Source organism: Mustela lutreola, chromosome 11, assembly GCF_030435805.1.
Source record: "Mustela lutreola isolate mMusLut2 chromosome 11, mMusLut2.pri, whole genome shotgun sequence".
In the NCBI taxonomy this organism is placed as follows: domain Eukaryota; kingdom Metazoa; phylum Chordata; class Mammalia; order Carnivora; family Mustelidae; genus Mustela; species Mustela lutreola.
Window position 1 is genome coordinate 13,230,700 of NC_081300.1, and position 18,972 is coordinate 13,249,671.

At 48.6% G+C, this 18,972-nt stretch overlaps 1 protein-coding gene across 1 annotated transcript in view; it reads left to right on the forward strand.

Moving 5' to 3' along the window:
- Positions 1–18,224, forward strand: part of BCL2 (BCL2 apoptosis regulator) — a 166,108-nt gene extending 147,884 nt beyond the window's left edge. The window contains exon 3 of the mRNA XM_059140801.1: positions 15,086–18,224. Within this exon, the coding sequence (XP_058996784.1) occupies positions 15,086–15,220 (135 nt within the window). The 3' untranslated portion in view covers positions 15,221–18,224. The remainder of the gene's footprint in view (positions 1–15,085) is intronic.
- Positions 18,225–18,972: the final 748 nt, after the last annotated feature.

Below are 18,972 nucleotides of genomic sequence, written 5' to 3' on the forward strand. Positions count from 1 at the left end.
GGGGCCTGCTGGGGGCCACGGTGGTGCTCGGGGGCGGGGGCCGTGCCTCCCTCACCCCCCTCTCTGCCTGTGGTGAGGGAGCTGCTCCTGTTCCTGCCTGCTGGGGACTCAGTCGCTTTTAACTCAGCAGACACCCTCGGAGGGACCGAAACCTGGTTATGGCTCTGGAGGCTCTCGGGCCACCTATGGGCTTCGGGCTGATTTGTGTTTGTGACTCCGGGAAATCTTGCCTCCTTCACGTTCCAGAATCCCCCGTGAAGCCGCCCTGGTAAACAGGAGGGCTCTTCCTGAATGCTGCGGGAGGAATTTCTCCTTCGGGATTCATGCCTCTGTCTTCACGGCATTTTTCAATACCCCGGAGGTGGCGCGTGAGGCGTCGGCCACCGCGGCCAAACCGCAGGCTGAGGACACACAGAGGCCCCACACGTTCCCGTGGGATCCAGCTCCGCAGAGCGCCCGGGGCTGGTGGTGAGGGGCTGGTCCCTGAGGCTTGTGCTTTCTTCGGAATCACGGGGCTGCTTTCTGCCCCTGGAGCCCTGCTCGCTCCAGCTTGCCTCCCCACCCCCGGGCTGCACACACAGGCTCCCCTTAGGACCTGCCGTGGCCTGGCTATGAACTCCCACCTCGCTTCCACGTCCTAAGATGCCGTCCCTCCTTCCCTTCTCCCATGCACCCTCCTCCAGGCTCAGCCCCTGTCCCCTGCAGCCCGTCCCCAGGACCCCTGCGGCACTCCCTCAGGCTTTTTGTTGAACCTCGCATTGTCTCCGCAACAACTCGGTCATACGTCTTCTCTGTCTCCCCCAAGAGAAGCACAGTGTGGTGAAAAAGCACGTGCCTGGGAGTTGCCGGGGCCCTGATGCAAACTGCAACTGTACCACAATAAGCTGTGTGACCTTGGGCACATTGTGTAACCTCTCCGGCCCCAGTCTCTTCTGTATAATGTCATTGATAAGAGCCGCCTCGTGGGGCTCTCTCTCCTCATCCTCCCCATCCCAGGAAGAGACACTAAACAAACCCTTCCCTGAGTGCTATGGCCATGGCCGATTCCTTGATGCCCACACGTCCGAAGGAGAGATCGAAGCCAGAACACTCAGGGCTACACTGACAAGAGAGGACCTAGGCGGGCCGGCCGAGCCCTCCAGAGTTGGCACTCACTTGGTTAGGAAAAGCGTGTCACACGTGGATCCAAGCTTCATACACTTGGCCAAGGGCTTCCCTTGGCAATAACAATCAGCTGGACCCAAAGTCCTGTCTGAAGGCTCCACCAGCCCAGGCTTGGGCTGCTTCTCATGACCTTAGGGGTGAACTGTATTTCCAGAGACACTACTGTCTCTGATCGTCCCACTGGAAGAGTGTAGAGTTTTGGATTTGGGTCAGGCACTGAATCCGGTTTAAGGAGTTTGTGGCTGTACACACAGGCCCCGACCCCTGCCACTCTCTGCCTCCACCTCCACCCCCAGCCCCAGCCCCAGCACCGAGTGCCAGGCTGTGCACCAAGCAGGTGCCCCGTGCCTGTGGGCCTCGTGAAATTCCCCTGGAGCTGACCAGCTCTCCAGGCTGTCAGCGACAGCAGGAGCCAGCGGGGCCGTGTTGGGGGGGGGGTGTGGTTCGGCTCCGGTCCTGGGTCCCGCCAGCAGCTCTGTGAGCAACTTCGGCGGCCGCCTCCCGCGGGCTTCCTGCCGCCAGCCAAGGCTGCGTCCCAGCACACGATGGGCACGATGCTTGCCTGGGAGGTCAGGCTCCCCGGGGCACAGCTGCTCTCTTTCTAAGTGTCCAGCCACACGGACAGGCCTTTCTCGGCGAGCACGTGTCATGCTCTGACCTCGTGGATGTCCCCAGCGGGACAGGCAGCGGGCGGCTCTCCCCCTGGAAGCTGTACTGATGGGAGATTTCAGCCCCAGCTACCGGCAGCTCCTCGGTGATGGCTTTTAGACTCCGCGTGCGTGCGTATGTGTGTCCCTCTCTTTGAGTCTCTGTATGTGTGCGTCTCTCTGTCTCGATCTCTCTCTGCACACATGGGCTCTGTACTGTTCTGGCAACAGGGATCCTCTGCTGTCAGAAGTCCTCCATGGTAAACCTCTCCTGACGGAAGCCATGGCAGCCTCTCTGCCTCCCTGCGTGCATGAGCCTGAATCCACATCCACCCCAATGACCTTCCGTCCTGGACAGAGACTTTGCGTTTTCCTTGTGACAGAGAGGTCCACTGTCCTCCCTGGACACAGGAAGACGGTATGATGCGGAAGGAAGAGAATTGTCAAAGAGCCAGGCAGTGCGCCTTGAAATGCATCTGTTTTTATTCACGTTGAGTCTTTCCAGGTGAGCTGCACTAAATCATAGGCTACAAAATGGAAGCAGATTTTTTGTAGCACGTCCATAGGGAACCCACGAAGTGGGCTCACCACCGTGCTCCTGCCTCTTCCCCAGAGCAGGGAGGGCATACCTGCTTGTCCTCTACAGAGGCCGGACCCACAGTGTAGGGGACAGGCTTCTCCCATGGGCTGTATGGGGATCGCCTCACTTGTTTTGGCCGTCGCACAGTGACTACCGGGGCTGCAGAATTGGGGAAGGGGGAACAGGGTAAGGCTTAGTACATCTCAGGATACTTTGGAACAGGATCCTTTTCGGCATCTGGGAGCCTTAAGCAGAGCTTGCAACTTCCTTGCTGCAGACTGAGAACACTGCACCGGCACCGGCAGGGGCAGATCTGGCCTGAGACAGATGTTTGAGCCTGTCGGCCAGGCACGGACCCTGGAGCCAGTGCACCATGGAGCTTCCAGAATAGACGTCCATGCTGATTTCTTAACCAGTCCTGCAAGCAAGGGTCAGGCAGGCCCGGCTGGAGGCTGGTGGTGCCCTGCTGAGCCTGGCACCCCTGGAAGACCTATTCTGCTTTGCTCTTCTCCCTCTGAGCTGTCCCCTCCAGGTCTGAGGCCACTTTCAGCAAGTTCCTATTAGGAAATGTGGGTTCTTTGTACTTCCCAACGCCACTAACCTCAGTCAACACTTGCTGATTTAAACAAGTGAGCAGCAGACGTTCGGTCCCCAACTCTGGCCTTCCACGTTTAATAAATGAAGGACCCGCTTCCCCCACTGCCCCCCAGCGGTGGTGTCTTGATGACAGCAATTAGGTCACACTGCAGAACTCAAAAAGCATCTGCTTTCAGTTCTCATTTTTGGCATATTTTCATGAATTAACTCTTACAGTGGCAGTGAGAGGGGTAGGGACCTTGGCCGTGTCTTGCATTTGCAGGCCGAGGGGTGGGCGTTGTGGAACACTGAGTGCTTGGCCCCAACAGTGACCTGCAGGGAGCACACTCACCTGCCATGTGGCACACGGTGATGACGTTCATGCTCATGTGTACCAAGGCAGGTCCAGACTGTGTGGAGGGAGCCCTGCTGGTGGCCCCAGATCCCAAGGAAGAATGGTTGGTGGCTGTCTTCCAAATTACTAGTTTGCCCAAGGTATCTCCTGCCCACATCAGGCCGTGGAGGGTCTCATCTTCTACATAGGAGAAACAAAGCTTCCCCTGCTCCTCCCCACTCTGACATTGCCAGTTCTAATTATAACTGGCGTGAGAGGCAGAGAGGTCTGTGTGACAAATGCCCGGATTGTGACCAGTAAATGTTCAGATCAGGGAAACCTAGTGCCCAGATGATCAAGTGAGTTGCTCACCCAGATCGGCACCAGCCATCCTGACTTCTCATCTGGGACAGTCTTCACCCATCACACCATCTCCCACATTTGTAAAAATTCATGAAAAAGAAGACAGCAGTGGTACAAAGTTTCAAACCAAAGGAGCCCCCCTCCCACATACCCATGAAGTAAGGGTTACAGAACAATGAGTGTTTCTGTCCAATTCCAAGCTGTGTAAAAAGAGTTGAGTCCCCTTCGTGTAGCGTGAGAAATGTAATTAAGGTTTGTTTGTTTGTTTTTATAATTGACATTTCATAAAATTCAACTTAAAGTGATTGGCCCATTGGCTTTCGGTATATTCACAGAGTTGTGCAATCATCACCATTGTGTAATTCCAGAATGTTTTTTATCACTCCAGGAAAAAAGAAAATCCCTATACCCATGAGCAACCACGCTTCATTCTCTTCTCTCCCCAGCCTCTGGCAAACACTGATGTACTTCTCTCCCCATGGATTTGCCTGTTTGGCACATTTCATATAAATGGCATCACACAGACCATTTGTGCCTGGGTTCTCTCACTGAGCATCATGTTTTCAAGGTTCCTCCGGTGTTGTAGCTTGGATCAATGCTCCGTTCTTTTTTGTGCCTGAATAATATTCTTTTGTATGGAGGGACCTCCTTTGGCTTCCCTGTTCACCAGTGGATAGACACTTATGTTGTTCTTAACTTTGGGCTATTCTGAATAATGCCAATGTGAATATTTATGCAGAAGTGTTGGTGTGGACATTTCTTGTTAATTACCTTGGGGTCTCTATCTAGGAGCGGAATTGCTGGTTCACATGGTAGCTGTTCAACTTTTGGAGGAACCAGCCCTGGTTTTCACAGTGGCCCCACCACTTTTGTTCCCATCAGCCATGTGTGAGGTCTCCAGTTTCTCTTCCTCCCTGCCAACACTTGTTATTTTCTTTTACATTTTTTTGTTTACATTTACATTTTTTACATTATAGCCATGCTCTGTGGGTGTGAAGTGACATCTCATTGTGGTTTTGATTTGCATTTCCCTGATGATTAATGATATTGAGCCACCTTTTTGTGACTTTCTTGGGCATTTCTGTGTCTTCTTTAGTGAAATGTCTCTTCAGGTCTTAAATGGTTTCTTAAAGGGTCTGTCTTTTTACTGTTGAGTCATTATAATCACACTTCCATGTGCAACACAATAGCATCATTTGCCCACACAGTGAAAATAGCATGGGCCCGAAGCAAGAAGGGACCAAGTGCCAGAAAATGCAGGGCACACAGAGGCTTCTAGCCAAAAGAAGGTAGTGGACTGAGGAAGGTAAGGAAGAAATATGAGGGAACTTCATTTTAAAGCCAAAACATGACAAGGCAGATTGATGCGTCTCTGTGCGGGTAAGGGCCCACTGCTTAGGGCTTGGATGGCGTGCGTAGGCCATGAGGTCAACAGCACCTGTCTCTTCTCTGTTCCCCAGAGCACTGCGGAATCGATGCACCTAGATACATGAAGTACTTTGAATGTAAAATGTAAAATGAAAGTGCTCATGTGTGTTAAGGTACTGTAAATGCTTGTGTGTGTATACACACACACACACACACACACTTGACTGAGCCTTAAAGGGCTGGGCTTGTGTCTTATTTAGCTTTAAGACTCCTCAGCATCTTACAAAAATGTTTTGCGAATGAATACGCAACCTGAAGATGAGATTTCAAGGTCTAGCATACACGTGGCCTTTAATCTCCACCGTTTGGGTTTATTGTATGAACACAGTGAACCAAACAGCACAGCTGTTAGCATCTTTTCAGCACACACTGCCCATTTCCACCTACAATCTTCTGTAGCCCTGAATTGTTCACACCTCCTGGCAGGAGATACCGAGGCGAGGTGGCAGGTGGCCTGTGCCCGCCCCCTGCAGTATTTGCATAGCTGGCGAGCGGTGGGGAAAGGGGGTGGATTTGTCTATGCAGCTCACTCCTGATGGTCCCGCCTACCCACCCCAGCCCAGATGGCAGTTAGCCTAACAGAACCTGGGACAGCCCAGGTACGGCCAGCTCAGGTCTCCTCCAGTAGGTGAACCTGGCCTGGAACCTAGCTCCATGGCCTCAGGATCCCCAGAACAGACCCCCTTGATAGTATTTTCATATTGTGCCCAGCTCAGAAACCTTTGGGCTTCTCATTTTCTGCCCTCCCTGGCTCCTGCAGGGGGACCCCAGGCTGATTTGCATCCTCCACTCAGTTTGCATCACAAAATATACCCAACCATCCCTGGACCAACTTGGGGAGGCGGGCAAGTTTTGTTTTGTGTTTTGTTTGTGTTTTTCATCTCCTGCCATTTCCCTAGCAGGTTTCTAGTTACATTCAGATGACGCGTAGCTTAGGTTTCACTTTATGTCCTTGTCCCGGGATGCAGCGAGCCCGTCCTCCCGGACTCGGGGTTTCCCCAGGGTGAAGTCCGGCTCACTACAGATGGCTTTGGTTGGGGGGGCGGTGCAGGTCTGCAAGTCTGGTAGAAGAGAGTCACTGTGGCTCTCACGTTGGGTTTCTCTTCGCCAGACAGCTGTGTGTCCTTCAGTTATGTGCTCCCCGGCCGTTGTTTTTTTTTTTTTTTTCCTTTCCTTTTCCCCCAAACCCGGAATCAGTATTTTGGGAGTAAAGGGGGGAGGCAAGGGAGGAAGAGCCGCAGGGGACGAAGCTGGCAACTGCCAAAGCAGCTCTGACATGTACACGGAACCCTCAAGACTCATTCAGCACAAAGTGGCTGCAGAGGAAATCCTGCCGAGCCCACGATAAGGGGGAAATGGAGTCACTTCCTCACCAGCTGCTGTATTCAGGTAGAAAAAGTCCTCACTTCCTCGCGTGTGCTCTGCTGGCCACGACTCACAGAACCCCAGGCAGCTTGCTTCCCCTTTTGATCTCAGCCCAAGTTGTCATCCAGAGAATCGCTGTCTCCTCAGGCTTCAGGGAGAGCGCTCGTCTCTTTGGGGGGTGCCCCCCTCCCTCCCTCTCACCTTTGCGCCCTTCCTTTGTCCCAGCATCTTCACTCTTGCTTAGGCTGTGTGCGCGGGGGCCATCATAAAGACAGTATCTGGAACAAGGCCCACACCCCTTCGTGGAAAGCCTGCTTGTTACCACGGGGGGGGGGGGGGTGGTCTTTATGTCCCCATAGATGTCCACACACAGCATGGGACCTCTGAGCCCCTCCTCCTGTCCTATACAAGGGGCACCAACGTTGCCTGTCTTCCCAGCATCCAGGATTATTGCTTTGTTACCTCCAGGCAGCATTTCTAAAGTGTAAGACATAACACAGCAGGAAGTTCCCTGACAAGAATAAATGGTCAAAGGAGTTTGGAAAATGCACATCTTATCCCTCTCTTGGAGACTCAAGGCACATAGGTAGGGATAATATTCAAAATATTGAAGAACTGGTATGGAACAGACACTGACAAGTCCGATCCGATGCTGACTCCAATCTGGCTGAACATTAGCCCCTCATAGGAAGATACCAGAGACGGATTGCCCCCCCCCACCCCCCGCAAAAGAACTAAATTTTGTTTTAGCTCATCGTTTACTTGTCCTTTGAATACTCTCATTTTAAAAAGATAATCTTTTAAGATATGTTTGGGAAAACTTGCTGTATAATGAAAGGAACCCATTATTTCAGTTCCAGAAACATTTGCTGAGTGCCTAATATGTGACAGACACTGGCTTCGGGGATCCAAAGATAAGATGTATTTCCTGCACCTCCAGGTGCTAAGAGTTGATCAGGAGAAGACAGACACGTAAACAGATCATCTTCAGATTATACAATGAACAAGGAATAGCTGAAGATTACCTAGCTCAACCTAGGGGCTTAGAGAAAATAATTGCATTGAATCCTTGAATGAACCAAAGGGCGTTTACAAGTGACCAAGGCTGAGCAGGAGAGCTAGTTTGGGGTCAGAATATTAAGTCTCAGGTGCCTTGTTAAGGAATTGAGACTTACACATGGAAGGGACAGAGGTGATTCTGAATATAGCACTCTGGCTGCAAAATGGAGAGGAGATGGAAGGTCAGGGCACCAGACGGGGGGCCGAGAGATCAAGTGGGAAGTGATCGCCGCAGTCCTGGGGAGAGAAGGTAATGGGGATGGAGCAATATGTAGGTGGTCACATAGGTGGTACTTGTATTGCCCTGTCTGATTCCCTTTGGTCCTCGCTGGCTTGGCCTCTAGCGACAAGATACAGCCTCTCTTTCAAGATCTGCCTCTCTTTCCCTGAGGGCTTTCTATAGCCTCTAGGACGCACTTGTCTATGTACACACCTGGACTAAAGTGCTGGGGCATTAATGCCTCCATAGGAGCAATCCTCAGCCAGTGAGTGGAAGGTGATGGTGTATAAATACCCCAGCTCCCCAGCCTACCTGGATGACAAAAGGTACCTGATCTGCAGGCCCCCAGTTTTCCCAGAAGGATTAAGCTCCAGGTGCCAACGGCAGTGACCTGCTTGATAAGATAATTTCATGGCTCCTTCCCCACTCCCCTGGTAGTTTCCTGGGATCGTCTCCCAGATAAACTGCTTACATTCAAATCTTCATCTTGGGGTCTGGCTCTGGGAGAACCCAGCCTCAGACTGTGGGCTTTGCCAATGAATGGGGGAGGGGTGAGGAAGAGGAAAGCCTCTAGGGGACTCTGAGAGTGTGGGTTAACTTGACAGCACGGGCATGGGGAAGGTAGGAAAAGAGGCAGGCTTGCTTGAGGGGACGGTGAGAATTCCAGTTGGGGACAGGCTAGGCTGCCTTGTCACTTCTGGTGCGACACCAGAGAAAGCAACTGGAATGGAATCTAGCAGTCAGAGGAGCAGGTGGGGCTCGATATGAAGGTTTCAGAGTCATCATCAGAGGGATGGTGTATGTAAGACCATGAGAGGGAAGGAGACTGATCAAAGAGAAGATGGTCCCGACGGAAGCCCAGGGAGCACTGAGTACCTATCAAGGTAGACAGAGGAGAAGGTACCCATGAAGGAGGCAGGGAAAACATTCTTCAGGATGCAAAGATTTTCGGTGGGTTCTGCGTCCAGGTGCCAAAGCATTCAGTAGATGCAACCTGAGACTCATCTAGTGTATGTAAGCCATGAGGATGGTGCTGGTGGTCTCTGGAGGGTGTTTTCAGAGGTACAATGGGGGAAGCAGCTGGGCTCAGTGAATTAAAATGTGGGTGAGAAGACAGCAAGTGAGGGTGTGTTTAGCAGCTTGTCCAGGAGGACCAGGAGAGAGACAATAGTTAAAGTGCAACAGCATCAGCCTGGACATTTTGAGGAAATTTGAATGTTTATATACCAAGGAAAAAGAGACGGAAGAAACAATGGGGTTGAAATTGTAGTTGAGAGCATGAACAATAGATGGAAGAAGGTTCTAGAAGCAATGGGAAACAGTGGAATAAGGATGCAAGGTGGAGAGGAGCAGAGAAGGACAGATAGTGTTGTAATCAGTGGGTGTGCCAGGACAGGAAGCTGTGGTGATTCTGCCCAGTGTCCCCGATTTTCTCAGAGAAGAAGGGGCTAACCTCAGGTGACAACATGGAGGAAAATGGTAGCTATTCAGAATGGTCATGGAAGGGAGCAGAGAAAAGATCTGACCCAGGGTAGAGAAAAGGAACATTTCCAGAACTCACTGAGTCTAGAGACCATGAATTTAGAGGAGTGCTGGGCTGCATGGTTGGGTGACTACTTCAGCAACCCTTGGAAGGCCAGATGAGGCTGCTGTGGGATGGGGTCAGGGCTGGAGGCAGAGGAAGGTAGGGATGGGAGGAAGCAAGCTGAGGGAGGCAGGGGGAGGTGCCCCGGGAGATAGAAGAACCAACTGCTGGCCAGCGTTCTGACCTATTAAGTGTAGGAGACAAACCCAGTTTCTACTCTCCTCCTCCACCTCGCATCTGCTAATCAGTGCATACTGGAAGTTAAATTCACTGTGCCTGTCTAGGTTTCATTTGTCTCAAACTACTACAAAAAGGGCTGATGTCTTTACTGGACATTGTTATATCGATGCAGTCTGGACTGACTTGGAGGTTCCTTCCAGCTAAAGCTTTTGCCATTATTAGGGTTCACCTTCTTTTCTTTTCCTTCCCTAACCTTGAGGTTGTCAAGAAGAAGGTCACCCATGGAGACAACATTATAAAGCCATGAAAAATAGAAAATATCAAAGACATTCTATAGCGGTGTTCGATTTCCTGTTGGCACTATCTGATTTTCTTTTTACTTTCCTCTTACTGCTGACAGAATCTTCTGCTCTGTGCAGGATACAAAATGGCAGCATGAATTGGTTTCATTTAATTCAAATGTCCCTTAGAGACATCATCTCTCACTGGATTGTATGCTTAGTGAGGGCAGACTGGTTTTCCCCTTGGGATCTCCCATGACTGTATAACGTCCATATCCACAGTCAGCTCAGAGATTGTGGAATGTAGCTGAATTTCTAGTTTGTTTATACCCAACAGGGCCATATTTATTTTTCCCAGTGTTTAAGGAGATTTTGAACCACCATGAGTCAGGGGCCTGACCTGGCTGACACTGGTTTAGCTGTTACGTGTTGCGCTCAGAACTATGTTAGGAACGTCTTTCCTAGCCAGTAAATATAGGGTACAATTTTTATTGGCTGAACACCATTCCACTGTATTGAAGTGCCATGAGTTTACCTAACCAATCATATTTTCAGACATTTCAGTCCTCTTTGGGCTTTATCTCCTATAGCCAACCTGTGCATTTTGTTATTTTTTCCTGCTAAATAACTGGGAGTGGAATTCCTAACAAAAGAATAATATTTTTAAAGCTTCTGATATGCCTTGCCAAATGCAAATACAATTTATCTTTACCTGGGAGTCCACCCATTTTGTTAGAATATCTGGGCCTCCCACCCCTAATTCCCACCCCATCCTTTTTGGCGAAACTCGGTATTCTTTTCAGTTTTTGCCAATCTGACCCATTTGGTGTTTAATCTTATTTTATTTGGAATCAGGTTTAAGTGAAACTTCTTGAAGGATACTGGAGGGAAAAGGAAAATTTTGGAGAGCAGCTGCCTCAAGGGAGAGGTATCCATGTGTGTGTGTTTTTGAGAGAGAGAGAGAGAGAGAGAGAGAATCAGGTGGGAGAGGTCCCATGAGCAAAGTTGAGGAAGCCTGAGGACACTTTTGCTGTCCTCCCTGCTTGGGAATCTTGAGTGTGATCTGCTCCTGTCCACACCTCCCTGGCTTACTTCCAACTCTGTAGCGAGGGTCTGGGGTCAGGGGGTCCAGCCATCTGCCCTGGTGGGCCAGCTCTTGGTGGGACTCAGACTCAGACAATCTGTGGCCTCTGAATTTGAAGTCCATGGAGAAGCCATCTGCGAAGGAGCACCCAGAGCTGGGGCCCAGCCCACCTCCTCCATGGGGAAGTGGTGGGGAGGTCAGCTAAAGGAGAAAGGCCGGTCATCTGGGAACCCTCCATGCGTTTCCGGGACTCAGGCAGCGCTCCTGCCCATGTAGACGTGAGCCTGGGTTGTGGTGCCCTCCAAGTGCACAGACTGGGATTTTATCCGAATCATATGATGATGGCTCAGGTTTTCTTTTTCCCTCTTTGTTGCTTTTAATACATAAAATGAGCATGTGTTTATTTAAAACAGCTTTCAAACTTAAACAAATAATGACAGACTGTTCAAACAGACTTCGGAAATCGCCCTAATCAGGATGTTTGAAAAAGCAAGAAGACGCTCCATAAAAGTAGCTTTTAGGACCTCCAGTCCTGAAACCACAGCGTCTGCTTTGCACTTTGCAGTCGTGGATGGGCAAAGCTCGGAGGGGCCAGATTCAGTCTGGGGGTGGGGGGTCAAATGATGCCCCTCATCCCTACCACCTGGCTTCGTGATTTCTGAGGAAGTAGAGATGGGCAGTGCGTTACCACCTCCCATCTTTGACCAAAACATGTCACATGTGTATTTATACATTTTAACTCATAACTTCTATAGCAATGACCAGGCATCTTCAAAAGCAGACTCCTTTCGGGGCTGGGGCTGCAGGGAGCTAGTAAATTGCTCCTGTGAAAGAGGGGACTCGGCAGACCCTCTGGAGGGCAGGCCAGGAGTAGGAGGGATGGAGCAGGTTTGCAAGAGGGTGGACCAGCGAACAAGTTAATACGTCCACTAGTTCACATTCGAGGCCACGTTTACGAGGGGCTCTGAGTCACCTATGTTAATCTTCATTGCAGCCAATTTTGTGGATGAAATAAATAAGGCTCGGGGTTGGATAATTCACTCAAGGTCAGAAGCAATAAAATGTCAAAACTGGGATTTCACCCAGACCTCCTTCCCCAAGCTGAGAGCCATCCCCTGACCCTTGGGGCTGTGTCAGCAACTCTGTGTTCATTCTTTGAGTCAGGAGATGCTATTTTAGCTCATCTCACTCCAGAAATGATGTTTTTTTCTTTCTAATGCACACCAGAAATGGCCCATCGGGTCCATTAGGAGCACAGTTATTTACGTGAGGGGATGGTGGTTGGGAGAGGAAATCGCTCAGCCACAGGGAGGTAGGGGTATTTGGAGAGGCATTTCTTGTGCTCCCAGTATCTGTGTCGTGTCCCAGGTGAACAGGGAGAAAATGCCAGCCCTAGTTTGTCCCCGCTTCCCCCACTTTCTCAGAATGGCTCCATGGCCAGAAAGCTCAGATGGCAAGGGGCTTAGTCTCTTTCCCGTTCTGCCAAAGAAAACCCCACTGGTAATTAAAGAAAGGCAGGACACAACCATCAACCTTCTCTGCGCTGAGCCACTGTGCCTACAGCACAGGGCCTGGGTCCTGAAGGATTCCGGGCATCAGCTGCTGTAGGAGGTTCCAGCGAGAGAGCAGCCTGGAAGGGTGGGCTGTGAGCTGTTTGCAGCATTTGTCTGTGGGATCCTGGGACGCACTTTTACAAGAAGCAGAGTTTCTCCTGCTCGTAAATCTGTCCTGACCCATTCCTGCCCCATTTGTCCCTGATTATATATAGGGAAGGTATGTTCCTTGACTAGCAATCAGGGTTGTTCCCTCAGCTTTGTGCTGAGAGCACTACACACATATCTCATTTATGTGTATTGCCTTGCTTTCCTAAGGCTCAAATTTAGAAAATGTCAACAATGGATTAAAAAAGAAGAAACCCCTTGCGCCCTCTCCTGGCAAAAGTTAACATAGTGCGTCTGCAAGCCCAGGGCACCCACTTCCTGGGGAGCAGTGCTTGTCTGGGCTAACTAACTCATCTTGCGTTAATCTGACCAAAGCCGTTGACACACAAGATGGACGAGTAGGGTTTCTGTGGTCTGTGATCAGAGTTTCTCCTACACCTTTCTTCACATGGTTTCTCAGCTTCAAGTCTGTTGGCAGTTTGGCTGGGGACTGTCCTGTGCATTGTGGGATATTGAACGGCGTCTCTGGCCAACTACCCATTAGACGCCAATAACACCCCTACCAAAAATGTTTCCAGACATTGCCAAATGTCCCCTAGGGCCAAGATGACCCCCAGTGAGAACCACTGTCCTAAACCCTTGTCTGCCTTTTGTACAGGGTTTCCTTGGTCAAGGGCAACCAGAGAGAGAATGAGAATATCTCATCAGAAACATTTTGTGACCGTCAGGATTAGCAGTTTTGATGACCGATCATTTGGGTTCATTTCTAGGAATTTGTCCCCAAAAATCAAACTTAGCAAATGGAAAGGAATTTATGTACAAAAATGTATCATAATATTATTTATGACCATGAAAGTTCCAAAAAGATAAAGATTCGGTTAAACTGAGAACAGAATATATAACATGGAATACTAGACAGTCCTGAAAATGACTGTGTGGATCTATATTTAATAACATGAGAAGTTACCCCAATTATGCCCTAAACGCTCACCTTCAAGACCACTCCCAAGATTCCCAGAGGTTACATATAGAAGGAATCCTTTCAAACAGGCAGAATAAACATCTGGTGAAGTATTAGGCCAAAGACAGAATTCAAACCAATGACTGACTTCAGGAAACATTAAGTGTCAATTGACTTGATACTTATTAAGTGCCTCCATGTGCCAAAACCAGGAACAGCTCTGGAGAGACAAAGCTGATCCCTGCTCCCTCGTGCAGCACTTGCTTTAAACAGACAAAAACACTGAGCATTATCAGAACTACCTCCACACAGCAACGCTACAGGTTGCTTCCTTCCTCAGGTGGGTGTGTTACTGTCTTGTATGCTCTGATGCCACGTTGTTGGGAGTAACTGGTTCTCTTCATGCCTGAATAAATCATACCAAGCAAAAAGAATTTTAATTACTGGTTTATATATGCAGATCTACTTAGAGAGTTGTCCAACTCATTGGATCCAATAAATGTCCCCCAACAAATCTAAGAAATGAGCATTCAATCCAGTCTCAAACAATCCAGATAACTTGGCCATGACTCCCATTGTAGCCCTACAGACCTGACTTCCAGGCAGCAATAAGAAAGGATGAGAGGAGCCATCTTCCTTCCTCAGGTCCGTGTGTGTTCAGTGACACCTAACTGACCATAAGTGACCACATGCTTTGCGAAGTTCACAACTTGAGTTAAATGCAAGGTTGTGGTCACCCAGCCTGGCCACTGCCAGAGAAAACCCTGAGACAGCTTTTTTACCCAGGAGAAGCCATTGTTGACTTCAGAGTCTAGGTATGCCACCAGGAGAGGCCACCCTGCTTGTGTGCATCATGCCAGCGTCCTGGACAAATGTCCCTAGGGGACATTTGGCACCTCTCACAGAGGAGCCGTGAGCCGTGGGAGGGCTGGAGCGACTCAAGAGCACTGGTTTGGATCTGGGTTCGAATCCCGGTACCACCACTTATTAGACAAATCCCTTAATGTCTGTTTTTTCCACACAGATTTTATTTTCCTCTACACAAGAGAAGCAAATAAAATGACTCCATAATATTGGTATAAAGAATAAATAATAATTTGAGGCATTTATTACAAGGGCCTGGCCTATAGCAAGTGTACCATAAAGGAGCATACTTGTACCTACTGTTTCTTATTATTTTTAGGGATGGCCATGCTAGCTAAAATTGCTAGCCTCCAGTATTTTCTAACTGCATTTGCTGTTTTATTTTTCTCCTTAGCACCTAGCACTCTCTCGCACACTCTCTGATACATTTATCTTGTTTGCTGTCTATGGCCTGCAACCAGATAAAAGCCTGGCGAAGTAGGAACTTTCAGCCGGCTTCCCTCACTGCTGTGTCTGTGGTGCCCGGCTCATCAACGGGATTTCAATGAATACTTCTTGAATGAGAGTTTGAAAAGTGGGTCCGAATCACCGCCCCAGAAGAGCGTTTCACTTTTCCTCATGCCCTGAGGGAGGTGCCCGGCTCCTGGGGCTGAATGCTATCCTCCCCATAGGCCGACATCCTGTGCTCTCTCTCTCTCTAATTCTCTTTTCTCCCCCCTCTCTCCCCCTGCAGGATGCCTTTGTGGAGCTGTACGGCCCCAGCGTGCAGCCTCTGTTTGACTTCTCCTGGCTGTCCCTGAAGGCTCTGCTCAGTCTGGCCCTGGTGGGAGCTTGCATCACCCTGGGTGCCTACCTGGGCCACAAGTGAAGTCAGTAGGCCTGCCACAAACAAATATGCAAAAGGTTCACTAAAGCAGTAGAAATATATGCATTGCCAGTGCCGTACCATGAAACGAAGCTGTGGTCTCTTAAAAACAAAACACAAAACAAAACAAAAACAGCTTTCAGGCTCAGAGTCGAATCAGCTATTTACTGCCAAAGGGAAATACCGTTTATTTTTTACATTATCAAGAAAAAAAAAAGATTTATTTATTTAAGACCGTCCCATCGAACCTCCTGTCTTTGGAAACCCTGCCACTAATTGGCAAGCCCCACCTGTGCAGCTCCACCTGGATCTCCTGTGCCTATAAACACGGATTTGTTTTCCATGTTGTTGGCTGGACTGACTCACCATCTGAAGAGCAAACGAACTGACTGACAGAGGACTTGACGGTTCCAGAAGCCGGGTGTCTGGTTGCTGGAGGTTAGGAAGAAGGTGTTCATTTTCCTTGCTCTTTTTTTTATTTTTATTTTTTTTCTTTTTGCCCCGGGGGCTGCTATATGAAGAGAGGGAAGGCGCTCCGATGGGAAGTCCATTCTTCCCTGGCCTGAAGAACAGACACTTAGCATTTGGCTCACATGGTACAGATCCGGTTGGAAGAAAAAAACAAAAAACAAACAACAACAACAACAACAAAACCTGGGGAACTTCAGATGGAATTGGCGTCCACCAAGATTTCCACACCGAAGGACAGTGATGGGGAAAATGCCGTGAAACCATAGGAAAGTATTTTTTTAAGCTACCAATTGTGCCGAGAAGCATTCTAGCAATTTATCCGATAGCATCCAGTACCTTAAAGCCCTGATGTGTATATTCAGACATTGTGGATACTCTCCCCCAGATACTGGCTCTGTCTGTGTATGAAACAGAATCCTCCAGGAGGCGAGGAAGTGAACGTTCTGGTGACTTATCCAGCAGCATCAGGCCGCCACAAGTGCCTGCGTTTCCCTAAGAGGCCACGGCCTGCAGTCCCGCCTTGCCCCGGCTCGGAGGCCTCGCCCTGGAACGGAGCCGGGGCGCTCGCTGGCCGGCTCGAAGCTTTTACACAGAGCAGGGCGGTCTCCGAGCGCCTGGAGCCGACAGAGCTCAGAATCCCGCTGTCGAGAAAGAACAGTCGTGGCCCTGGGCCTGTCCCCCCGGGCCCCCTAGTTGGGCCCTTTTCCTCGTGGAGCGTGGAACCTGGGAGCCAAGGCTCTTAAGACGTTTATCACTGTGGAGGGAAGGAAACAGGCACTGAGCCTTTCCCTGCGGAGGGAGGTGGCCTCGCCGCCACCGGCAGGAAACCCGGAAGGAGACAAGTGCATCCGGGGCGCCGCATGGGCACGGCGCATGCGTGCTGGCCACGGCGCATGCGTGCTGGCCGCGCGGCCGCCCGCCTTTGCGCACAGTTGAGAGCAAGGCTTTTAGTGACCTTGGGGAAAGTCGTAAATGCTAAAGGAAGCGTTGGAATGAGGTGTCATGGATTAATCAACCCATGTCTCTGGAGTTACGATGTAAAACATTACCTTGTCATTGTAGTTTTGTTTTGTTTTGTTTTGTTTGGAAAACCTGACAGAGGAGGAGGGGGAAAAAGTTCCAGGTGTGGAATGTGAAAATTGTCTGTACATCCTGGGGCATTAAAAAAGAAAAGAAAAAAAAAATGGTGGAAACTCTAGAAAAGTAGCAATGAAGTGAAATCTACAACAAACAAACTAGAAAAAAAAATTTTTTTTTTCAAGTTTAGAATCAGCTTTGAGACGTTCATGGAATAACTGTGGCATTATTGCATTATATACCATTTATCTGTATTAACTTTGGAATGTACTATGTTCAATGTTTAATGCTGTGGTTAATATTTTGAAAGCTGCTTTAAAAAAAGAAAGATACATGCATCTCAGCATTTTTTTTTTTAATTGTACTTAGTTATGGCCTCCACACTTCGTTAGCAAAAATTATCATTTTTCTGTTTGAGATTTTTGTCTCAGTTGTTTTAAAAGCATTTCTGAGAAGGTGAGAGAAGCCCCGGGTCTCAGCTGCTGAAAACCCCGGAGCACGTTGGCCACTGTGGAGCTTCGCTTCAACCTAGTTATGTGCATTTCTACGTCAACAGAATTGTTTATTGTGAAGGATATATCTGTTGTCCCTTTGACCTTGTTCCTTGAAGGTTTCCTAGTCCCTGGGCAAATCAGAATCTAACACATTATTTAGAATGACATACATGTTTGGTTAAACCCATGAGATTCATTCAGTTGAAAATCCAGACAGGAAATGACCAGGGGATTAAATTCTGGCCATGACGGTTTGACCTTCAGAGGGTTGCTTTATGTGGTCTGCTTTGACAGAGACCCGTCTAGAGCACTCCTGCCCTCCTTCCACAGGCCCTTTTCAGTGGCTGTCCTTCGGATTCTTCCTGAAATACAGTGGCGCCTGTGCCCCGCTCTGAGAAAGCAGGAAACCCATGGTATGAAGCCAGACCTCCCTGGCAGGCCTCAGGGAACAGAATGATCAGACCCTTTGAATGATTCTAATTTTTAAGCAAAATACTATTTTGTGAAAGGTTTACATTGTCAAAAGCGATGAGTAGGGAATATCAAATCCTGTGCTGCTATCCTTCCAAGATCATGGTAGTGGAGTCAATTTGCAGTACACTCCAAGTGGCAAAATCCTCCAAGCTGCTTTAGAAGTAACCATGAAGAACACAGACATTTTTAATATAAAGCCTATTTTGTCTTTTGTTGTTGTTATTGTTTGTATTGTTCAAAGGCAGAGTATTCTAAAAATGTATATATATTAAAAAAAAAAAAAAAAGTCATGGGGGCTAATTTCTGGCCGGTTTTGTTTTGCCACGGGCTGTTGTTCTCTGGTTTTAATGGTAAATGTTCCTGGCTGCCGAACCCCCAAACTGTACAGTATTGTGGCTCCACTCACTCTAATAAGAGTAGTCGATGTTGCATTTTTCTTGTTCTAAAAAACATGTTAGAAGCAATGAACGTATATAAAAGCCTCAACTAGTCCTCTTTTTCCCTCCTTTCTTTCAATGTGTCCATTAATTTGCGGTCAAACAACAGAGAAGTATTCCTACCGATTTTGTGTTGAGAAGGGATTCGTACCTGCGTTACTCTCAACGTGGTGTGTATATGGGCCAAGGTCAGGGTTAAATAGAAGACGTACATTTTCCAAATTGGGGTCAAGGGCTTTAAACATAGCCACAAGGAGCAAAGCACCCAGGAGCCACCTTGGCCCTCCCAAGCCATCACGGCAGGTCAAATGACAAATGACATGCTCCAGAGCACACTGTTCATCTCCGACTTTGCAGAGGCTGAAAACTCTCATAAGTGTAAGATTTAAAGTAAAGTCACATTTCAAATTAAGGAAGCACCTTGCTATAGTTCAAGCAAAAACAAAAAACAAAACCACCACCAACATCCTCTGCCCCAGTCTACTTAACCTCTGCATATTCAGGTATGACCTTCCATTCAGATGTGACTTGTGTTTCATTAGTAACTGTTTATTGTTTCTCATCTGAGGACCCAGGCCTGGTCCATTATGGGAAATTAGGAAGCAATTATAAATCAAGAGGAGTTATAATCATCAAGAGGAGGATTAAACGTAAATAAGTAGTCTACAGTTAAACTTAGGCTAAAATGACATCTATAAATGTGAACTTCAGTGCTAATTTCAATTGTACTTTTAGGGAAGAGGCTGTTTTTATACTTTCTTATCACTTATAGTTAGTAATGGACACCTGCTCTATCAGAAAA